Source organism: Trachemys scripta, chromosome 11 (assembly GCF_013100865.1).
Source record: "Trachemys scripta elegans isolate TJP31775 chromosome 11, CAS_Tse_1.0, whole genome shotgun sequence".
NCBI lineage: Eukaryota > Metazoa > Chordata > Testudines > Emydidae > Trachemys > Trachemys scripta.
In genome coordinates this window covers 10806363-10828012 of record NC_048308.1, presented here as the reverse complement: position 1 = coordinate 10828012, position 21650 = coordinate 10806363, and the positions used below count along the sequence as shown (strand labels likewise).

General features: G+C 42.6%; 1 protein-coding gene across 7 annotated transcripts in view; it reads right to left on the bottom strand.

The window, feature by feature from the left end:
- KALRN (kalirin RhoGEF kinase) overlaps positions 1-21650 on the bottom strand; it is a 739094-nt gene that overhangs the window by 184371 nt on the left and 533073 nt on the right. For all 7 annotated transcript variants that reach the window (XM_034786199.1, XM_034786196.1, XM_034786193.1 and 4 more), the window contains exons 28-33: positions 17334-17426; positions 14097-14208; positions 12704-12894; positions 12194-12295; positions 11309-11451; positions 9208-9310 (exon numbers count right to left, since the gene is read on the bottom strand). In XM_034786199.1, coding sequence (XP_034642090.1) covers positions 9208-9310; positions 11309-11451; positions 12194-12295; positions 12704-12894; positions 14097-14208; positions 17334-17426 — 744 coding nt within the window. The remainder of the gene's footprint in view (positions 1-9207; positions 9311-11308; positions 11452-12193; positions 12296-12703; positions 12895-14096; positions 14209-17333; positions 17427-21650) is intronic.

The following is a 21650-nucleotide window of genomic DNA, read 5'->3' as shown; positions in this document are numbered from 1 at the left end:
CTAGACATTCATTTCCCATTTTGTATGTGTGCAACTGATTGTTCCTTTCTAAATGGAGAACTTTGCATTTGTCCTATTTACTTCAGACCATTTCTCCAGTTTGTCCAGATCATTTTGAATTTTAATCCTATCCTCCAAAGCACTTGCAACCCCTCCCAGCTTGATATTGTCCACAAACTTTATAAGTGTACTTTCTATGCTATTATCTAAATCATTGCTGAAGATATTGAACAGAACTGGACCCAGAACTGATCCCTGCGGGACCCCACTCGTTATTCCCCTCCAGCATGACTGTGAACCACTGATAACTACTCTCTGGGAACGGTTTTCTAACAAGTTTTGCACCCACCTTACAGTAGCTCCATCTAGGTTGCATTTCCCTAGTTTGTTTATGAGAAGGTCATGCGGGACAGTATCAAAAGCTTTACTAAAGTCAAGATATACCATGTCTACCGCTTCCCCCCCATCCACAAGGCTTGTTACGCTTGTCAAAGAAAGCTATCAGGTTGGTCTGACATGATTTGTTTTTGACAAATCCATGCTGACTGTCACTTATCACCTTATTATCTTCTAGATGTTTGCAAATTGATTGCTTAATTATTTGCTCCATTATCTTTCCGGGTTCAGAAGTTAAGCTGACTGGTCTGTAATTTCTTGGGTTGTCCTTATTTCCCTTTTTATAGATTGGCACTCTATTTGCCCCTTTCCAGTCTTCTGGAATCTCTCCCGTGTTCCATGACTTCTCAAAGATAATCACTAATGGCTCAGATATCTCCTCAGTCAGCTCCTTGAGTATTCTAGGATGCATTTCACTGGGCCCTGGTGACTTGAAGACATCTACGTTCAAGTAATTTTTAACTAGTTCTTTCCCTATTTTAGCCTCTTCTGATCCTACCTCGTTTTCACTGGCATTCACTATGTTAGACGTCCAATCACCACCAACCTTCTTGGTGAAAATTGAAACAAAGAAGTCACTAAGCACCACTGCCATTTCCACATTTTCTGTTATTATTTTTTCCCCCTCATTGAGTAACAGGCCTACCTGTCCTTGGTCTTCCTCTTGCTTCTAATACATTTGTAGAATGTTTTCTTGTTGCCCTTTATGTCTCTAGCTAGTTTGATCTCGTTTTGTACCTTGGCCTTTCTAATTTTGTCCCTACATATTTGTGTTATTTGTTTATATTCAAACTTTGTAATTTAACCTAGTTTCCACTTCCTGGTTAAGCCAGGGTGGTCTCTTGCCATACTTCCTATCGTTCCTATGCAGTGGGATAGTTTGCTCTTGTACCCTTAATAATGTCTCTTTGAAAAACTGCCAATTGTCTTCAATTGTTTTTCCCCTTAGACTTGCTTCCCATGGGATCTTACCTACAACTCCCTGAGTTTGCTGAAATCTGCCTTCTTGAAATCCATTGTCTTTATTTTGCTGTTCTCCCTCCTCCCATTCCTTAGAATCCTGTACTCTATCATTTCATGATCACTTTCACCCACACTGCCTTTAGGGTGACCAGATAGAAAGTGTGAAAAATCGGGACAGAAAGTGGTGGGTAATGGGCACCTATATAAGAAAAAGTCCTGAATGTCGGGACTGTCCCTATAAAATCGGGACATCTGGTCACCGTAGCTACCTTCCACTTTCAAATTCTCAACCAGTTCCTTCATATTTGTCAAAATCAAATCTAGAACAGTCTCTTCCCTAGTAGCTGTCTCCACCTTCTGAAATAACAAATTGTCTCCAATACATTCCAAGAACTTATTGGATAATCTGTGCCCTGACGTGTTATTTTCCCAAAAGATGTCTGGGTAGTTGAAATCCCTCATCACCACCAAGTCCTGTGCTTTGGATGATTTTGTTAGCTGTTTAAAAAAAAGCCTCATCCACCCCTTCTTCTTGCTTAGGTGGTCTGTAGTAGACCTCTACCATGACATCACCCTTGTTTTTTACCCCTTTTATCCTTACCCAGAGACTTTCAACAAGCCTGTCTCCTATTTCCATCTCAACCTCAGTCCAAGTGTATACATTTTTAATATATAAGGCAACACTTCCTCCCTTTTTTCTCCTGTCTGTCCTTCCTGAGCAAGCTGTACCCTTCTATATCAATATTCCAGTCATGCATATTATCCCACCAGGTCTCTGTGATGCCAACTATGTCATAGTTGTGTTATTTACTAGATATAAGGCAACACCTCCTCCCTTTTTTCCCCTGTCTGTCCTTCCTGAGCAAGCTGTACCCTTCTATACCAATATTCCAGTCATGCATATTATCCCACCAGGTCTCTGTGATGCCAACTATGTCATAGTTGTGTTTATTTACTAGCATTTCAAGTTCTTCCTGCTTATTCCCCATACTTCTTGCATTAGTATACAGACATCTAAGATACTGATTTGATTCCCCCCGCCCAGTTCTGTCTTGTCTCTCCTTTATCCCTACTGTAACAGCCCATGCTCCCCCAAAATTCCAAACCTTCTCCCAGGTCTCCATGTTCTTGACTTATCTGTGGGCTTTGGTCACCTGCCCCCTTCAAACCTAGTTTAAAGCCCTCCTCAGTAGGTTAGCCAGTCTGTATCCAAATATGCTTTTCTCCTTCCTTGATAGGTGGACCCATCTCTGCTTAGCAGTCCTTCTTCCTGGAACAGCAGCCCGTGATCAAGGAAGCCGAAGCCCTCCTGGTGACACCATCTTCGCAGCCAGGCATTCACCTCCAGGATACATCTGTCTCTGCCTAGGCACCTACCCTTGACCGGAAGGATTGAAGAGAACACCACCTGCGCTCCCAACTCCTTCACCCATACTCCCAGATCCCTGTAGTCACTTCTGATCTGCTTAGGGTTATGCCTCACGGTATCATTAGTGCCCACGTGGATGAACAGTGTGGGGTAGTAGTCACAGAGCCGGATGATCCTCGACAATCCCTCCATAACATCTCAGATACGGGCCCCTGGCAGGCAGCAAACCTCCCATGCCATGCCAGGGCGACAGATGGGTGCCTCCATCCCCCTCAGAAGAGAGTCACCAACCACTGCTACCCTATGTTTCCTCCTGGGAGTGGTGGCTGTGATCCTCCCTGCCTACGAGGTACATGGCTTCTCCTCCTCCTCCTTTGGGGATGATTCCTCATCGCTCATTGCCAGGGCAGCATATCAGTCTGGTGGGGCCTTGAAGTGGCCTGCAAAAGTAGGAAAGACCCCAGGCAGGAAGGCCTGGGAGTAGGAAGAGAAACTTTTGTTTTGTGTGGACTCTTGTTAGACTTTAATTTGGGGCTGGAATTTTATTTGGAGTTTATTTTTATGTTAATAAACCTCAGACCCCAAAGAGGGGTATTTTTGACCACAGAGAGCCCATCTGGAGTTTATCTGAGAAACCAAGTGGGGAGATTTGTATGGCTACCCTGAGGCCATGAGGGGGCCATTCATTGACAGGGAAAATTCTGTATCTATAGTGAGAAGTTATGTAAGCAAAACATAGTTACATGAATGGGAATTTGGCAGAAAAACCAAGGTTAAGACCTCTAATCCTAGGAAAAGGATCAGTGGACTCTTCATAATTACAGATTCATTGATGCCATAGGAAGAAGGGACCATTACGATCATCTCAGGCTTGTCTATATGGTGCTGACAAAGCACACTAGAGAGGTAGGATTTGCAAAGCACTCTAACTGCCCTGTGTAAACACTGTTGGCACGCTCTGAAAAGTACCTAATTTGCATTAATGTAGTCCCACTCGTTAATTTGAACTAGATACCTTTCAGAGCACACCAGTAAGGTCTACACGGGACAGTCTGCACGTAGTACATTAGAACCCTTCTAATGCGCTTTGCTGGTGCCATGTAGACAAGCCGTTAGTGTAATCTCCTGCATGACACAGGCCATAGAACCTCACCCAGTAATTCCTGAATCAAGCCATGACTTCTATTTGAGCAATAGCATCTCTTTGAGAAGGATATTCAATCTTAATTAAAAGATGTCAAGTGATGGAGAATGAGAATCCACCATGTTCTGAGATAAGTTGTTCCAATTGTTAATGACTATTATTAAAAATGAGCATCTTATAATAATCAACTTCAATAGAACAATTATTGTTACTTTGATTATTATTTATATAGTACCACAGGTACAGATGGCAGAGGTCAAGACCTCAGTATTATGATTCCTCTGAAATGGGGATTGAGGCCATTTTCTAAATGAAGATATACAGTATTTGCTGTATATTTTTACAGTGTCTAAACTTTCCAGTTCACATTTCAGAGCTTTTTTTTCAGATCCAAAACCAACATGTATGGGAGGAGGACTGCTCTCCCCAGAAACCTCCAAAGGAAAATAGAAGATAAATCAGTAGGAATCAGACCAACATCTTTAAAAATAGCGAGCTCGCAAAGCCAATAGATCTAAACAAGTTGGAATGTCTTTCACATTAGCATCTTCTTTGTGTGGGTCCCTCAAGCCATGTGTCTATACACAGAGGGTGGGAGCTTTGCCACTGACTTAAATGGGCCAAGGATTTCATCCCGAGTGAAGTTTTTGTCTAGTGTGTTGAAGAATGCTTACTGTACAGGCCAAAAGTAGAGAACTGGTTTACTTTGTAGAGGGTAATAAACTAATTTTGGTATAGTAGATCTCACAGGTCCTGACTCAAGCATTTACAGAGGTTTTTATTTGCTATAATATTACTCATGCCTGTTGTTTCTATTTTCCTTTCAATTCCATGTACAGTACAGAGTACCTACTTTTCTCATATAAAACATTTTCTCAAAGGAGAAAAAAGTGTTTTTTAAAAATACAGGTTTTACAAAAAAAACCTGTTGTTTTAACATTGTATATATTATTTTTCTTTCTTTTTATAACGAAGTGGGTTCATAATCCAATTTCAAATGCAAGCTTTTTGCTACATAGCATATAGTAAAATATGAAGTATTTGTAGTCTAGAGATAGTCACTATCACTACTTTTATGAATCATAGAATATCAGCATTGGAAGGGACCTCAGGAGGTCATCTAGTCCACCCCCCTGCTCAAAGCAGGACCAATCCTGGTGGCTTCTAGGATAAAATCAAAGAAAAAGAAAAAATATTAAAAAAACATTAAAAGTATTAAGGACCAGGGCCCAGATTCAGGAAGTTACTCAAGCAGGAGTTGGGGCTTTAAGGAAAACAACACACATTATGAGACTCAGCAACACTGCTAAAGTTAGGCACATATTTCCTGAATAAGGGCCTGGGCCTATAAGATGTGAAGGTCATTAATTATTATTACTTTATATTATAGTGCTGCCTAAAGTCTTCAGCTGAGATCCAGGTCCCAAGTGCTGGGCAAACACATAGTGAGAGACAATATCTGGCCTGAAGAGCTTACAATTAAAAAAAACAAAACCGACAAAGGATGTGAGGAGACGGAGGTGTAGAGAAGTGAAGTCACTTATCTAAGGACACACAGCAGGTCAGTGACAGAACCAGGATTAGAGCCCAGTTCTTCTTTCCCTTAGTTCAGTGCCCTGGACACCACACCACACTACCACCTCTGCTAAAATGTACTGTTTAATTAATCTACAGTCAGAGACAATGAAAATTCCTGTTCAGACTACTGGAGTAACAGCTGTGTCAGTATTTCTACTCAACACCTCCCGCCCCCTCTCAGGAGTTTAAAGTGTAGCTGTACAAAATTTGCTCCAAGGCTGAAGCTTGACATATGAGAAGAATGAAACTTACTGTCAACCAGGAGAGTTTTGTTTTTGAAAAGATTTGAAATAAATGAGTGTGGCTGAAGGGGTGTGATCAAATACAAGTTTTAGAGAGTTGTTGGCACTGCTGAAACTCAAAAATCTCTGTGGCTGTTTTAGCCCAAAATGATGCATACCATTCATTTCCCCTAACATTCAATTGTGCCCGGATAATTCCCAGGCATAATGGCCAGAGTTAAAGAAAGGAGAAAGTATGTTGACTTTAGCTTTGAATTTCCTTGCTTTGAGAAGATTGTGGCAACCTTAATGTTACTTAAAAATTGTTTCTAATGTCGAGTTAATATATAAATGTTCCAAGTGCAAATTGATCTTCCCCTGGACTGGCTGACATGTTGCTAACACTTTGAAGTGGCTTTGCATGTATTTGTAAAAGAGGTTTCTCTGAAGAGATAGTGGATTGTTTTCAAAGGGGGAGCCTCTCCCCGATTTCGTCTGGATTTAATCCCATGGGGGCACCTGGAGAGAGGTTTCACTGAGGTCACAGAACGGAGGGCTACATTTGGGACAAATCTCAACACCTGAATCTGATTTCACTTACACCAGGGTAACTCCACTAACTGGAGTTGGATAGTAATTGAATCCATTATTTACAGATCACAGATTCATTACATATTGGTGGCTGAGCAGTGCTGTTATCTGCAGCACATGAAGTCATTATGCTGCATATGTTGCAGAGTTTACTCAAGTGCTACCAGCTGTGCCCAGAACTTGAGCTGTGGAGTGCAGCTGCAGCTTTTCTGAGATCTGCCCACAAGCTCTCTGATCATTTACTGTTTTTTTTTTCTGTACCTATGGGGCTTCAGGAAGTGGGCAGGCGTAAGCCCACTCACTGCTAAAGGGTCCCCCCACAGCCTAAGGGGAGGATCCAGAGGGCCTGAAACTCAAATGATTATGGGGGACAACTAATGTAAAAACAGGGACAGGAGTGCAGTCAAAGGGTCAAAAGAAGGGAACCTGACGGTGACATTGAGCAGAGAACCGCAGACAGCGCCCACTGCTCCTCGAAGGTGTCAAGGGAGCCAGTGGACGGCGCCCAGAGGAACTCTGCCCAGATACGTGAACGGACAGAGGACCAGAAACAGGCCACACTGTCACAGGAGCCTCCATCAGCCAACCTCCTCTCCCTGGTTTTATAAACGGTCAGTTTAGCCAGGGCCAAGAGGAAGCTGACCAGGAGGTCCCGTGACTTAGTGGGGCCACGGATAGGGAGTGCGTAAATGAGAAGGTGAGGGGAAAAGTGCAACCAAAAACGCAACATAATATTGGTGAGGGGCCGGTGTAGGGGCTGCAACTTGGTGCACTCCAAATAAATGTGAGCCAGGGTCTCCCTCACGCCGCAGAAAGGACAGGTGTCTGGGACAGGGGTAAACCGCGCCAAGTACACGCCCGAGCTCACGGCTCCATGAAGGAGCCGCCAGCTGATATCCCTGGCAGGCCTCAGGACCAGGGTGGAATATAGGCTGGCCCACCGGGGCTTCTCATCCTCATTTACTGTTGGTCAGTCTGAGAAGAGAAACCACTTCCCATCACAAAGAGGCCTCACTCTAATTCTCCTGGAAGATAAGCACCACACATGAGGAGCCAATATCTCTTCAAGGCCCCAGACTAAAATCCCCCAAATATCCAGAAAATGGTTTTGTGTTTAGAAGAAGTTAATGAAAGAAGTACTGTATTCTGTTAGGTCCCAGGACTGCTTTGGGATCTGCTAGCATTAGGGGCCCCTGACAGCAGATCCAGAGGCAGGATCAAGACTTCAGTCTTTAAAGCATTAGTGTATGGAAACGTGAAGAGATGATTCTGAGGTGAAATGGTGAGTTATACACCACTCCTCAGCATAAAGGTGCTGCAGTGCAGCACTGTGAAGGCTAAATTCTCCTCACCCTACTCCCACAATTAGTGCCATTGATGTCAAGGGCCCTATTTTAGCAGAATTTGACTTTGGGTCTATAGGTCTGATTCACCAAAACACTTGAGTACACACTTAGCTTTAAGGATATGCTTATGTCTATTCCTGTTCAGCAAAGCACTTATTCCATGCTCTTAACAGTAAGCATAAGGCTAAGTCACATTGAAATCAACAGGATTTAGGTTAAATGGTTAAAGTTAAGCACGTGCTCAAGCGCTTTGCTGAATCAGAACATTTATCAGGAATAACAGAGGTGAACAATACAGAAATGCAGAATAAGTCAGTGTAAATCACAGAAGTGAAAATGTATTTCTAGCATCCAACAAGGTATTCACCTAGTTTCAGTGGCTTTTGGGACATATACAGATCACACCAACATCTTGTTTAGGTTATTGGTGGAACAAGAAAGTAATAACATGTTTACCTTAAAGGCATGTTTCAATAACATATTATCTTGTGGGCTTTTAAAGGTTATTCATTTACAATTCATTCCTATTTCTGAGTTCAGCTCTCAAAGACATCTACATTGGAGCTCATTGGTGAGTCTGACAATCACAGATACAAGTCTTGTAATTGCAAGAACACTTTCTACTCAGTGCCACTGGCAGCATGATAAAAACCCTGATGAGCACATATACCATAGGTGATCCTGGAAAGTTCATTATTTTGCAAGTTTACATAGGTTTCAAAACCAAACAGGTGCAAAGGCATAAATACTCTTGGTGGATATGAAAAACTCAACTATGTTAAATGGAATAAATTATTGTTATTAACAATACATCACTGTTGAATCAGTGCTCTTGCACAAAGACTTCTGGGCAACTGGAAATATGGCCAAAGATCACAGTTGGAGGAATTAGGGCAACATACCCAAGTCAATCCTCATAGCAGTAATGGAGCCCCTAAACAGCCAAATCCTCGGATTGTTCAATAAATAAAACAATAAGACACACACAGAGAGCAACATACAACATTAAAATGGAATCCAATGAGCCTCAAGGGTGCCACAGATGTGTTCCACCATATGTCGAGAAGGAATGGATTCCAGAATCACAATATCTGGAAGGAGAAGGCCTCCCAGCCTCTCATGATTACACAATGGAATGGGGGGGCAGCTTGCATTTCAGTGTTGTTATATTAATTGCTGTGTGTGCACCCATGGTCCCTCCAATAGACTAGTTTTTGGCACTAATATGGCAATTACAGAAGATAACCAACTGTCTGGTAATTCACAATCTGGCTCACTCCGGGACAGTGCTAATAAGAAAAATGTTGCTCTGAGCTGTGATTTTTCATAGCCTACTCAACTTCTAAGTTTTAACACCCAGATCAGATGCTGCAGCTCAGAACCAGCAACAACAGGGACAAACTACGTACCACAGCAATACTGAGGAGAAGCACAAGAATAGCCAGATTTTTAATATCTCAGCAAAAGGGTTCCCAAGTGTAATACAGCTAAAGAACCTCCATAAAGGGTTAGTCTCTTTGTCTCTCTTTCTATTCTGCTTTTACCCTAAATTCTCCTGGGAAGAGTTAGCTGCAGTGCATATTCAGGGGTAGATCCTACCTTGTCACTGTCCACTGTGTTCTGTGAGGTCCTGGATGCAATGGAAATGGTATCCGGCTGACTGCTCCCATCTCCTTGGCTGTCTGCATCATCTACTCCATCTCTGCAAGGAGACAACGAGAAAACACCCCTGTTTACTTAAAGCACCAGCCTTGGGAAGTGCAAAAATTCATAGGTGGATTTGAGAACTGCCAATTCAGCACATTAGGGCAGGATTTGTGCTAAGATTACCCAACTGATGGAGCTCATATTATTACACACTGTGTAATTTAAAATGATGTCACCTCTGCTGTAGGGTTAGAATTCTGCATATAATCACCACGTTTATTGCTGGAATAGGAATGGCCTTTGTGTCCATATTTACAGCAACGAAGGCCCTTGCTCCTAGAAATAGTTCTCTAATGAGGGTGGTAAGGCAGATATTCCACTCCAGTTAGATTTCTCACTTAACTAAAACCAGCCATCCAAATTATAGCATTGCTCTTCGCGACACTGGAGTGAAGGGGCATTTCTGCAGTCTCACTGTAATCCACATTTTGGGGGGTTTAAAACTAGTATAATAATGACAGGATTGTAAAACTAAAACAATAAATGAATATATATAACCTCATCAGTCTGCTGGCATAGGGTATTTTCTTCCCTCTTGAAATTATTTTCTTTTGAACCTCTCTCTCCCTCTTTTTAAGAATTTCTTTATTGAAATTAGGATACAAGGAATACAAGCTGCCTCTTACGTCTGGCAGGACTTTGATGTTGCAAACAAAGGTCTCACTCTTTCATTGGGATCTATGAGAGCAAACCCATCCATAAGCCAACGAAAAACCATGAGGGCAAGGATGCTCCACTGTTTAGGGGGTAGCCTGTGGTTCAATTTCCTGCTCTGCCACAGATTTCCTGTGAAACCGTAGGCAAGTCATTTGGGTCCAGATTTTTAAAGGTATTTGGGTGTTGCGCCACTCAACATTGCAGAAGTGACTTAGACACTGAGAAGCCTAAGTCCCACTGAGTTTCAATGACTCTTACGCTCCTAAGTGTCTAATTCACTTTTAAAAATGAGGCTTAGGCTCCTAAATCAGTTAGATGTTGCAACACTAAGTGGCGCAACACTTAAGCACCTTTAAAAATCTGGGTCTTAGTCTCTCTGTGCCTGAGTTCTCCATCTGTAAAATGGGGATTAAAGCATTGGCCTACTTTTCAGGGGTGTTATGAAAATAAATACATTTAAGATTGAGAGTTGCTCAAATGGGGGCCCTATAAGTACTTCAGATAGACAGACTGACTGTGCATGGGCTCATGGAGTCTGTTCTAATGGATCCCAATGCAAGATTGGAGCCTTAGTTAACGCAGCAAAAGGAACAATCCATTATATATCATTTTTTCTAACCAAGTACTCCACACTGTTGTTCACAAAAGTCTTGTTATTATTTCTTATTATCTGTCATTGATGGTAACACTGAAATTCTGAAGTCCATTCATATACTGTCAGGACCACTTATTATTTTTATTGTCACGATACATAAAATCGAACAAGAAAAAAGAATATGCAGCTGCTTGTTTGTTAGGAAAAAATAGACTCCTCTTCAGGTGGGGTCAGCAAGAGAAATATCCTTGGAGTCAATGGATAATTTTCATTCTGGTCCAGCAGTTAATTCATTATATGTTATACATCTCTCTAGTGGTTTGGCAGAGCTGAATATTTTTAATTTGAAAATGTCTGATTGGTTTCCACAGAAAAGGTTTTCATTACATTTTTTCCTCCATTTCATGGTTGAAAAAAGCAAAGTTTGTCTGTGAAAACTGTGGTTGGTTATAGTAAAAATTCTAAATTAATCCTGTAAAAAGCTGACTGACACTTGCCTGGTATGATACAGCAAAGCTCCACTGATTTCACGGATTTACACAATGTGAGGATCTGGCCCAGGATTGTTTGCTTAGGACAGCTTGACCAATCATATATTTTTTTTACTCAAACAGTTGAAGCTATTTTTAGAATTTCTATTCAACGAACTAATCTGAGCAAACCTGCACTGCTGAAGGAAACAGCTCCAACAGAGATTCAAGTTCCAAACAGGAGGGTTGTTTATGGAATCACTGAGGTTACCTTTTACTGTTATTTCTCTGCTTTGCTGGTGTCTTGGGGAGCTGGATTGGCTCCTTCAAAGCTCCTTTCAAATGGATAATCCTCTCCTGAATGACTTCCCGGATATTTTTGATCCATTCCTGTTTTGTTTCAATACTGGATGCCTGAAGTTCCAAAAGGCAAAACGATAGGCACATTATAATATTCTTGACATGTCTCCTATGTAGAAGAGTCATGATTTGTTTATGTTAACACACGATTGACTGTTTCATTGTTGGTTCTCCACTCCATTGTCACAGCAGCTGGAATACCTGGTAAACCCAGCAGAACTGGAAGAGTATTTTTGCCATACCTAGCTAATAAGTTCAACAAGCAACATGAGAGCAGTTAATCTCTGGATGTATATTTAATACAAGAAATACAAAATGCTCTGTGGTGAGGAAACAGGTTATCAGTGCACAGCTGGTATTTCTCAAACAAAATATCTAGTGTGAGTTCTTTTTTAAGAATTCAATCAGCAAAATGATTGTCAGCTCTGTGGGTCTGAAGAAAAGCACTATTGTCAATGAATCCAGGGCAATCAACTGAAGCAATTACAGTCCCCAATGTAAATCCAAATCCAAACTCAGAATCACCCTGAGTTAGATTCTGCAGCGGCTCAACACACAGACTGTAATAGGAAGAGGACTGCAGTGGGCTGACCAGTTGCATAATTGACCCCCTTGAGCCAGGTTATATATTAGAACCAAATTCTGCCCCAAGATGCAGGCAGAATTGACCGTGACTCCAATGAGAACTACAGGCATGCTTCCAGGGAAAAAAATCTGACCTTTCACTTAGCACTCCCAGTGCCCAGTTGGGAATTTAATGTTTTGCAGGTAAAGAAAACAAGCTCAAAAGACTCACTTTCAGCACTGTTTTGTTGTCTGAGGATGGTGTCCGTCCGGACCACAAGGCAAACTTACAGGGATCTCCTTCGACGTGCTCTGTCACTCCCAGTTCTGAGGTCTAGTGAGAAGGAGAGATGATTGGAGACCATACATTATGAAGCCTCCTGATTTCAAGAAGTTTTACACTGGGGTGGGAGCTCAGCTCCTCTGGCATGTTGTACACTGATAAAATAAACTGAAAACGAAGCCATAAGGGATGGCAAGTGAGAGGTGTTTGATCAGTTCAGATGAACGCCATTGCCACTACCCCAACCACCATGCACACTGTCATCTTTAATCTTTCCGGAAATGCTCTGAGCTTTGCTTTTTCAGATATAGCAGGGCTCAGTGAGCCCCAACGAGGTCTGAGCATGGGGTTCCAGAATGCATAAGTATTCCAAACTTAATGCAGAGACAAATAAGCCTTCCCTTCCATCTCTACCTACAAAAAACTCAACCCCAGAATATCTCATTCTGGTAGACCTACCAGTAGTTTGTTCTTGTAAACATATTTAGTGTGTCCTGAAGAATCTTTGATCTCTTTGCTAAAAACCAAAGAGATTTCAAAGAGAAACAAGTGTCTCTCGCGGCCTTTCCGAATGAGAGACTTGGGATCCCACACTTGAAAGGAATCCTGAAGGATGAGCTCTCCCTGAACATCCAGGTTTTCATCAAAGCCTAAATGAAACACAACAGAACATTTTATCCAGTTTAGTTCCTGGAACCAATATCCCCAATGATCAACAAAGCAGGGTTTTCACTGTTCAGAGGATTACAGTGTTAGGAAAGAATAGGAACATAGAGTCACATGCTTTATTATGCAACTAATTCTTGAATGGATATTAATGGAAAGGCACTGTCACAGTCAGAACATTGTTCACTTTATTCTCTGTTGCTTTGGATTTAATTGTTTCTGTGGTACCTAGTATGTCATATATATTGGGTGAAATGTACCTATATTGCTGTTCTATATGTACCTTTACTGCTTTCCATTGCAATTGTGCGTGATCAGAGCCGGCTCCAGGCACCAGCTTAACAAGCAGGTGCTTGGGGCGGCCAAGGGAGAGGGGCGGCACCTGCGGCAATTCGGGGGGCGGCAGGTCCCTCACTCCCTCTAGGAGCGAAGGACCTGCCACTGAACTGCCGCCGCCGATCGCGGCTTTTTTTTTCCTTCCCAATTGCCGCCGCCGATCGCGATTGCGGCTTTTTTTTTTGCTTGGGGCAGCAGAAATGCTGGAGTCGGCCCTGTGCGTGATATTATTAATTAGGCAAGGGGAAACACTGTAAAGATTTTAATGGTGACAACTCTATATATAGGGCAGCAATATATCGACTACTGTGCATCTTAATTACTTGTAAATTACATAGTAAAGACTTTAATGATGACCCCTGTACCATGTGGCAATTCAGAGCATTTTAGCTTAGCTTATCATAATATGGTCATTGTAACCAAAGGTAGGCAAACCCCAGTGGACCTTTCTGATCTCACACCAATGTGGTTCGAGAGTAATTCCACTGGAGACGATGGAGCTTTATTAGTGTACAACTGGCATGACATCAAAATTGGGCTCTATCAGTTTAGAGTTTAGGTTCAATTAAAACCCTCCTAGATGCTTGTGCAAGCCTTAGAAAAACTGTGCATAGCTCTTGATTCTCACAGGAACGGATTCTCTTGTAGTAATTGGGCATTTCTGCTTTTGGTCCTCTCATTTTCCAGGTGCGACAAGCATTTCTGAGACATCTCATGAGGAGCAGGGAAGCATCTGAGAGCAATGGGCAGTCAGCAATCACAAATCTGTCACTGCAAATTCTAGGCAACAGGACACCCCAGGATTCATTCCTGCATAGCGTTCCCCCTCATGATGTTGAGAATCTGCTACCTTCCAGCATGCTGACATGCATGGCGTCGTTGGCTTTCTTGGGGACACTGAGCATCACTTCCAGGCCATCTTTGAGTTCTCCTTTGCCTTCTTCACAACAGGTTAAGAGTTCCTAAGAAGAAATGCAGGCCATATATGATTAACTTCTTTACAGGCAGAATAATATACACTCACTTACATTCAGATTACATTTCCCAGCCTAAAGCCTTGTCTCCATGCAACGCTGCAACAGGTTAATTAAAGGTGAGCTTTAAAATGGATGAAGTTTAATTGCATCAAAGGCCATGTGGACACTCATATATCGTAAACCTGGATTAAGTTGATTGAGAACTAGTTTAAGGTTCAACAAAATAGATCACCCTGAAACCAAAATAAGAGTGTCTACACAGGAGTTTGCACTGATTTAACTAAGTCAGTTTAATTGAACCAGTTTAACTAAATGGATGCAAATGTCATCTATAGAGAGGGCCTAAAATATTGTCTCTATTTCTAGTGAGATTTTCCCTGCATATATTTTGTTTAGAATCATAGCAATGTAGTGCTGGAAAGGACCCCAGAGATCATTTAGTCCAGCCTCCTGAGCTGAAACAGGACCATCCATCTAACCCAGGGGTCAGCAACGTTCGGCACGCGGCTCGCCAGGGTAAGCACCCTGGCGGGCCGGGCCAGTTTTATTTACCTGCTGACGCGGCAGGTTTGGCCGATCGCGGCCCCCACTGGCCGCAGTTCACCGTCCTGGGCCAATGGGGGCGGCGAGAAGCGGCATGGGTGAGCGATGTGCTGGCCACGGCTTCTCGCCGCCCCCATTGGCCGGGACGGCGAACTGCGGCCAGGGGGGGCCGCGATCGGCCGAACCTGCCGCGTCAGCAGGTAAAGAAAACTGGCCCGGCCTGCCAGGGTGCTTACCCTGGCCAGCCGTGTGCCGAACGTTGCCAACCCCTGATCTAACCTATTCTGAAAAACCTTCAATAACGGGGAATCCACAGTCTTCCTTGGTAATCTATTCCAATGCTTAACTATCCTTATAGTTAGAAAGTTTTTTCTAATATCTAGCCTAAAACTCCCTTGCTGCAGATGAAGCCTATTAATTCTTGTCCTATCTTCAGTGGACATAGAGAACAATTCATCACTGTGCTCTTTATAACAACCCTTAATATATTTGAAGACTGTTATCGGGGTTCCCCATCAGTCTTCTCTTCTCTAGACTAAACATGTCCATTTTTTAACCTTTCCTCACAGGTCAGGTTTTCTAAAGCTTTTATCATTTTTGTAGCTATTTTCAGGACGGTCTCCAATTTGTCCCGATCTTTCCTAACTTGTGGCAACCAGAACTGGACACAGCTGAGGCCGCACCTGTGCCAAACAAAGTGGGATAATTACCTTCCATGTCTTACTTAAGACTCTCCTATTGTTTATTAGTTTTTAAGTGGATACTGTCTGATCAATTTGCAAAAATTTGCAAAATCCAAGATCAATAGAACATGTTCCCATTGTTAATTTTAAAATTAGTCTAATGAGTCTTTTATTTGTGTGTAAGTATTCCTGTGCTGTACCTGTCAACATTTCAAAGAAAAAATTAAGCTGAAATCCAGTGTACAAGAAGAAGCAGATGTTGGCTAGGGGTCCCCATCCAAACCCAGGAAAACATCCAGATGTTTGCTATTGTTAGAAACAGCTGAACTGTCATTAAAACATCTGACCAGAGTGTTCCAGAAAGCAAACTTACTGTATAAGAAAACACTTCTATCTCCCTTGGATTTTCCCTTTCTTTCCTTTTTCTCTTCTTAGGGCTAGATTGGATGTTCAGAACTCAGTTCCTGTGGAGAATCAGTCTCACTGTGTCTACTTTTCCTCTTCATGCATCTTTTCTTCTGTCATTTGTAATGTACCGCATGACTCCCCCTCAGAAGTTCTTCATCCTTTGCATTTTTCTCTCCAAAACACTCTTTCTCCAAGATGTTTCTCTTTTCCATTTCAGTCTTTCTCCCCTACCTACTTTTACAATTAAATATTTCATTTTTCCTCTCTCCTTTCTATCACAGTTATTCCACACTGAAAGTGAATTGAGAGCTCTACCCTGCAGTGTAGGAAGCCTGAATACTGCAGCACTGCATAGTGTATAATACCCAGTAAATGAAAGTGACTATAAACACAAGAGAAACTGACTATCTTATTTCCACTGACTGAGATGGATGAAATGCAAACAGTAAATAAACAGCATTAATGGTGAAAAGTAAATTGGAGCTTTGCAATTTTTACCGGTTTAATTGCTTATGTTATTAACACACAGGAAAAGATTTTCTTTAATATATGATACTTAACCTCATGGTGTGCATTTATAAAAACTTGGTCATTTCAATGCATTGGTAAAAGAACCTCTTGGGCAGAAATACAGTTGAGAAATTGGCTTGAATTTGCTAGAGGCATTATCATATTCATTTATGATTTCCATACCATTTTACAAGACACATGTTCTGGGTGTGCCGACTTCTCCACTGCCTTCATTCATTGTGCAGTCATTTACACCTGTACAAAAGGTGTGTAAGCCACTAGCAGATCAGCATGGCAGCGTTTCACACTATATCTTAGGTACTTATTTGGCCCACATTACCATAGCATCTGTGTGCCTCACAATCTGTAACATAACACAACACCCCTGTGAGGTAGGAAGTGCTATTATCCTCATTTTACAGACAAGGAACTGAGACTAGTAACTGATTTTTAAAGGTGTTTATGATGCCTAACTCCCATTGTCCAAGAAGACTGTTGCAGCAATGACTTGAATTTAGGTCTCGCTAACCACTGGATCATTCCTCCTCTTCTTACTGAGTCAGATTCTCATTTACAGCTCTTTTCCCGGCCCAACTTATTTCCACCTCAGCATCAGATCAGCGGCACTGGTTGTGTCAGCAAGTGAGGGGTGAGCCAGCTCCTGGCCCCCCCCTCCATTCCCTGCCACCTATGTGGAAGGGGGGCCCAGCTGCAGCAGCTGCTCAACCCCTCAAGTAGGGTCTGGCCATGCAGTTAGCTCCCAAAGGGGAGTACGAAGGGTCGTCAGTAACTCCCCTGAACAGGCTTACAGCGAGGCTTCTAATTGAACCTAATGTGACCAGTACTAGACCCCCATATCTTGTGGCTCCAGGCTACTGTGTCTGCCAGTCAAGTTACTGACTCTCTCTGTGACCCTTTGTACCCCATCTGAACAATGTGGCTAATCAGACTAGATCGTTACTGTACCTTCAGTAAAAGCTGGTATTTGGTGATCCTCTGGACAGGCTTGATTAAATAGGAGGAGATAGAGTTGGCCAGGCCGTGCCTTTGTTGAATTTCCTACAGGAGGCGAAAACAAGATGCTGTTAAATACAGGCATAAAAAACCTTTTACCCAATCCTAACTGTCAGGGTGGTTAAACACTGGAACAAATTGCCTAGGGAGGTTGTGGAATCTCCGTCTCTGGAGATATTTAAGAGTAGGTTAGATAAATGTCTATCAGGGATGGTCTAGACAGTATTTGGTCCTGCCATGCGGGCAGGGGACTGGACTCGATGACCTCTCGAGGTCCCTTCGAGTCCTATAATCTATGAATCTATGAATCTATGAATACCAGATGGAACACCCATAACTAATTTTAGCCCGGGAGTTCTTACTTTAACTAGTTTTTAGTTCACATACAAAGAATAATGTGGTTTCATAAAGGACAGCAATATACCACAGGGTTATTTAGTGTTCTCTTCTGGTCTGTAAATAGGGAGAGCTCTGTGCAATCACTCCAGCTAGGACTCTGTTGAGTAAACAACACAGGTTTTGCCTTAGGATGTCATGTAAACTGTTTTTCCTTAGTTGTGAGGGTTTAAATCAGACTCGTAACATTAAATCCTGCATTAATGTCATGTCTGGGGTGGGCCTTTATCATAATTCTTCACATTCTGGAGCGTTTACTCACTTAATAACCTCCAGGATGCCCTGGGCTAGATTCTATGCTTCAGCATAACAGGGGAAGGGGAGGGGCCATCACAGATCCAGTTATAGCTCCCTTATTCTCCTCTTGGCCCCTAGCCATGGGTCAGGTGAGAGCCAGCCAGGACGCTGCACTAACTTGCTCCAGTTGGTAATAGCCCCAAGAAGCATTCTGCCAGCTGAGGATATAGCTAAAGGACAATGTACTCTGACCCCTCCTCTTCCCCACCCATGGTATTTGCCCATCCCGCAACACAACCTGTGTACCGGCTGGCACGTGATTCTTTTCCTGGAACCAGTTCAGCACACTTCTTTTTGTACTGTCTGTGTAACTAAGTTTTTCATCCTTCCTGTGTCCCAACTCTTGGTGCAGGACACTCCAGAATGCATTGCCTTATGTGCTGCTGGTGAATGTTCACTAGGCACACTAGCCCCTGCTGATGCACTATGGGATAGCTGCTCAGAAACGGTGAAATCTTCACACCTGCCCAGCCCTTCTACACTGAATAAGGCCAGAGTGAACCGGAGGGGTCCTAAAAGTCTCAGTTCCTACCGAGGGAGGATTTCCTCAGCATAGGCATGGAGGCAGACAGCTGCAAGGCAGCCTCCAGAGGACTCCTTCACACAGCCTGGCATAGGAGACACACGCGGCATTGGGGTGAAGGCAGGAAGGGCATATGGGGAGTGGGATCACAGAACATGGAATTGTAGAGATTCTGGGCAGTGCTGCCATCCAGGGTTGACTAAGACAGTTACGCTTGGGATTGTGGAGAAGCCCAGGACCGGGCTTAAAGTCTCCTCCCCTCTTCCTCTGGGCTGCACGTTCTGTGCTGCATCTCTAATAGGTGAAGAACAGCATCTCACCCAGCGACTGATGCACTGATACAAAAACACATAGAAAGCAGGCGAGGTGTGGTTGTGCAAATATAGTTATGAGGGCAGCAAAATTGCTGGGTGGACACAAGCTGAATGGTGGTAGGTTTCAAAGTCTCTAACTAGTCAGTCAGGAGTTTTAGCCAGGACACACAAAACTGCCATCCATACAAGGACAAGAGTGTGGAGCTGCATCCTGAGCAGTTACTGCTATGTGATACTGCCTACGGGACATAAAAGATTTCAGATACATCTGTAAAGTGGGATCTTTTGTAAAACACTTGGATGCTGGAAAGCACTATATGAACGTGCAGTACTATATCTCTTGAAGAATGAACTAAGGAGATACAGGGATTCCGCCTGCTTCCTGAGGAAGAAAAACTTGCCTCTAGTTCATTGGAGAAATTGTTCAAGAACACTCCATCCATGCGGAAATATGAATCCCTATAACACTGCCAAGGTCAGTGAACCTTACCATGTTGTGCTGTGTGCATGCTGGTCACGCAAGTCAAAGGTGCCTGGGGGCAGCTCTATACTAACACACTGAGCTTTTTCTAAGATCGAAAGAAAAAGATTTCAAGTCAGGGGAAGAATATGGCCAGTGTTTGAACCAGATCCTCCCTGTTTTGTACTTTCTCTGTATCCTCTTGGACACCCAGCCTGTCTATGCTCTGGCCAAATTTTCCTTGACATGCTCCAACACTCCCAGAAGGTGAACTTGCTCATGATAGTTTAAATAAGAAAGCACTATTATTGTTTAAATTGCATCAGATTCAGAGGAACAGTCCATGAGGCAGATAGAAGAGAGAAATAGGGATCAAATGTTTCTTATCTATGTCCCAGATCCTCAGCTGGTGTGAACTTGCATAACTCCAATGACTTCAAAGCCATGCTGATTTCACTAGCTGGGGGTCTGGCCTGTATGACTAGCCACAATTATATCTGGTGATTGTGGAGAATATATTTCATTAAATAAGTGTCATAAAAAATTAACGAGTCCATTAGACATCAGTGAGCACTGAAGCTACTGGATGAAGAAAATACACCAGTTATAATGCTGTGGTATACACAGTTAGGTATTACAGAAGAACAGATATAAAAAGTGTAGGAGTTTGGTTAATCAAGTAAGTTGTGGCTGTTAGAATTCACTGCTATTTTCAAAAGAATAAGGGTGCTGGTTCCAGTGTCCCAACCAAATTCCAATTTGCATAACCATATTCTAACTCCCTAAATTCTTCCTGTAGTTTCAGAGTTGATATGGCAGTCGCCCTTGCTGCCTGTCCTACGCTGATGATTAGCAATGCCATGTGCATTTAGGGAAAGATCTTTGAAATGGAAAGATTCCCATTGACTTAAATGGGTGTTCAATGAGGTCCTTTACTGCTACTTTCCTCCCATTGGTGGTTGCATTTCATTTCTGGAGTGAATCCAGTGTTTGCAAACTTTGTGCAGTGCTTTGGAATCCTCAGAGATACTATGCACATGGAAGATTATTATTACAGGGAGTAACAGAGGGTCCTGTGGCACCTTTAAGACTAACAGAAGTCTTAAAGGTGCCACAGGACCCTCTGTTGCTTTTTACAGATTCAGACTAACACGGCTACCCTCTGCTATATTACAGGGAGTATCTCTTTAGCAAGATGTGCTGGATATTGTCCAAATCTCATTGAGAAGAATTGGAACGATGAATTTAATTTCCTTCATATTACACTGAGGGCCTGATTCTCCACTGCCCTGCAATTTGTGCAGTCATTTACACCACTGCAAAGTAAACACAAACCACATCAGAATGGGAAAATTTTACAACCACTTTGCACTGGTGTAAATGACTTCAAGGTATGGGACTATGGCGACCTTTTATCCTTCGGGGTTTCTGGCATGGCCTTTTTCTCCCTTTGCATACCGAGTTGTTTTTCAGCATAGTAGAATCCCTACCTGGGCCACATAAAAACAGAACTTGCCACTGCAAAACATCAATATGCTGAAACTTTAACTTGCAGTATTAAGCACTATCAAAAGGTCTCCAGTCAACATATGCGGCTGTGATGGAAAAGCTTAGCAGAGCAAATACTTTTTAATCTGTGTGAACACCCTGATAAACATGTAAATCTGCTGAAATGTTCCATGTCCCAGGGAGGCCACTTCTAAACTATTAAACAGGCTCACGTGCCACCTGCTGGTAAAACTATTTAACTGTCAAATATACTTTTCGGAAAAGGAGCTGCTAATTCACAAAGAACACTATGTGGTCCATAGCAAATTATTTTTAAAAGAGAATATTATGCTCTTCATTGTTCTGGTTCACTTAAGAGCTCTAAATGCGGAGTTTAACTGAAACAATTTAATCAATGGCCTATAACGAGTTCACATGAGTTGATTCAGACAGTTATTACCATGGTACCAGCTGCATGAGTAGGAACCCTGCTGACCGATTATATTTGTAACTGACGATGTTTAGTGTCTAGGAAAGGAGATGTATTTAAAATTTTAAGGACAACCCACAGTGGTCCCTAAAGGACTGGAGAAACAGATTGTTAATATGGATGATAGAGGGACCATACTCCAGAGGTTCAGTGAACACATTTAGTTCAAATAAAGAATCCAAAAGCATGTATGTTTTATCTGAGCCACCTCTGGCTTCAAAGCTGGGGCTGGATCCTGCAAACACTTATTACCAGGCTTAGCACTTTACTACTGGACGCAGTCCAGTTGAAGTCAATGTGG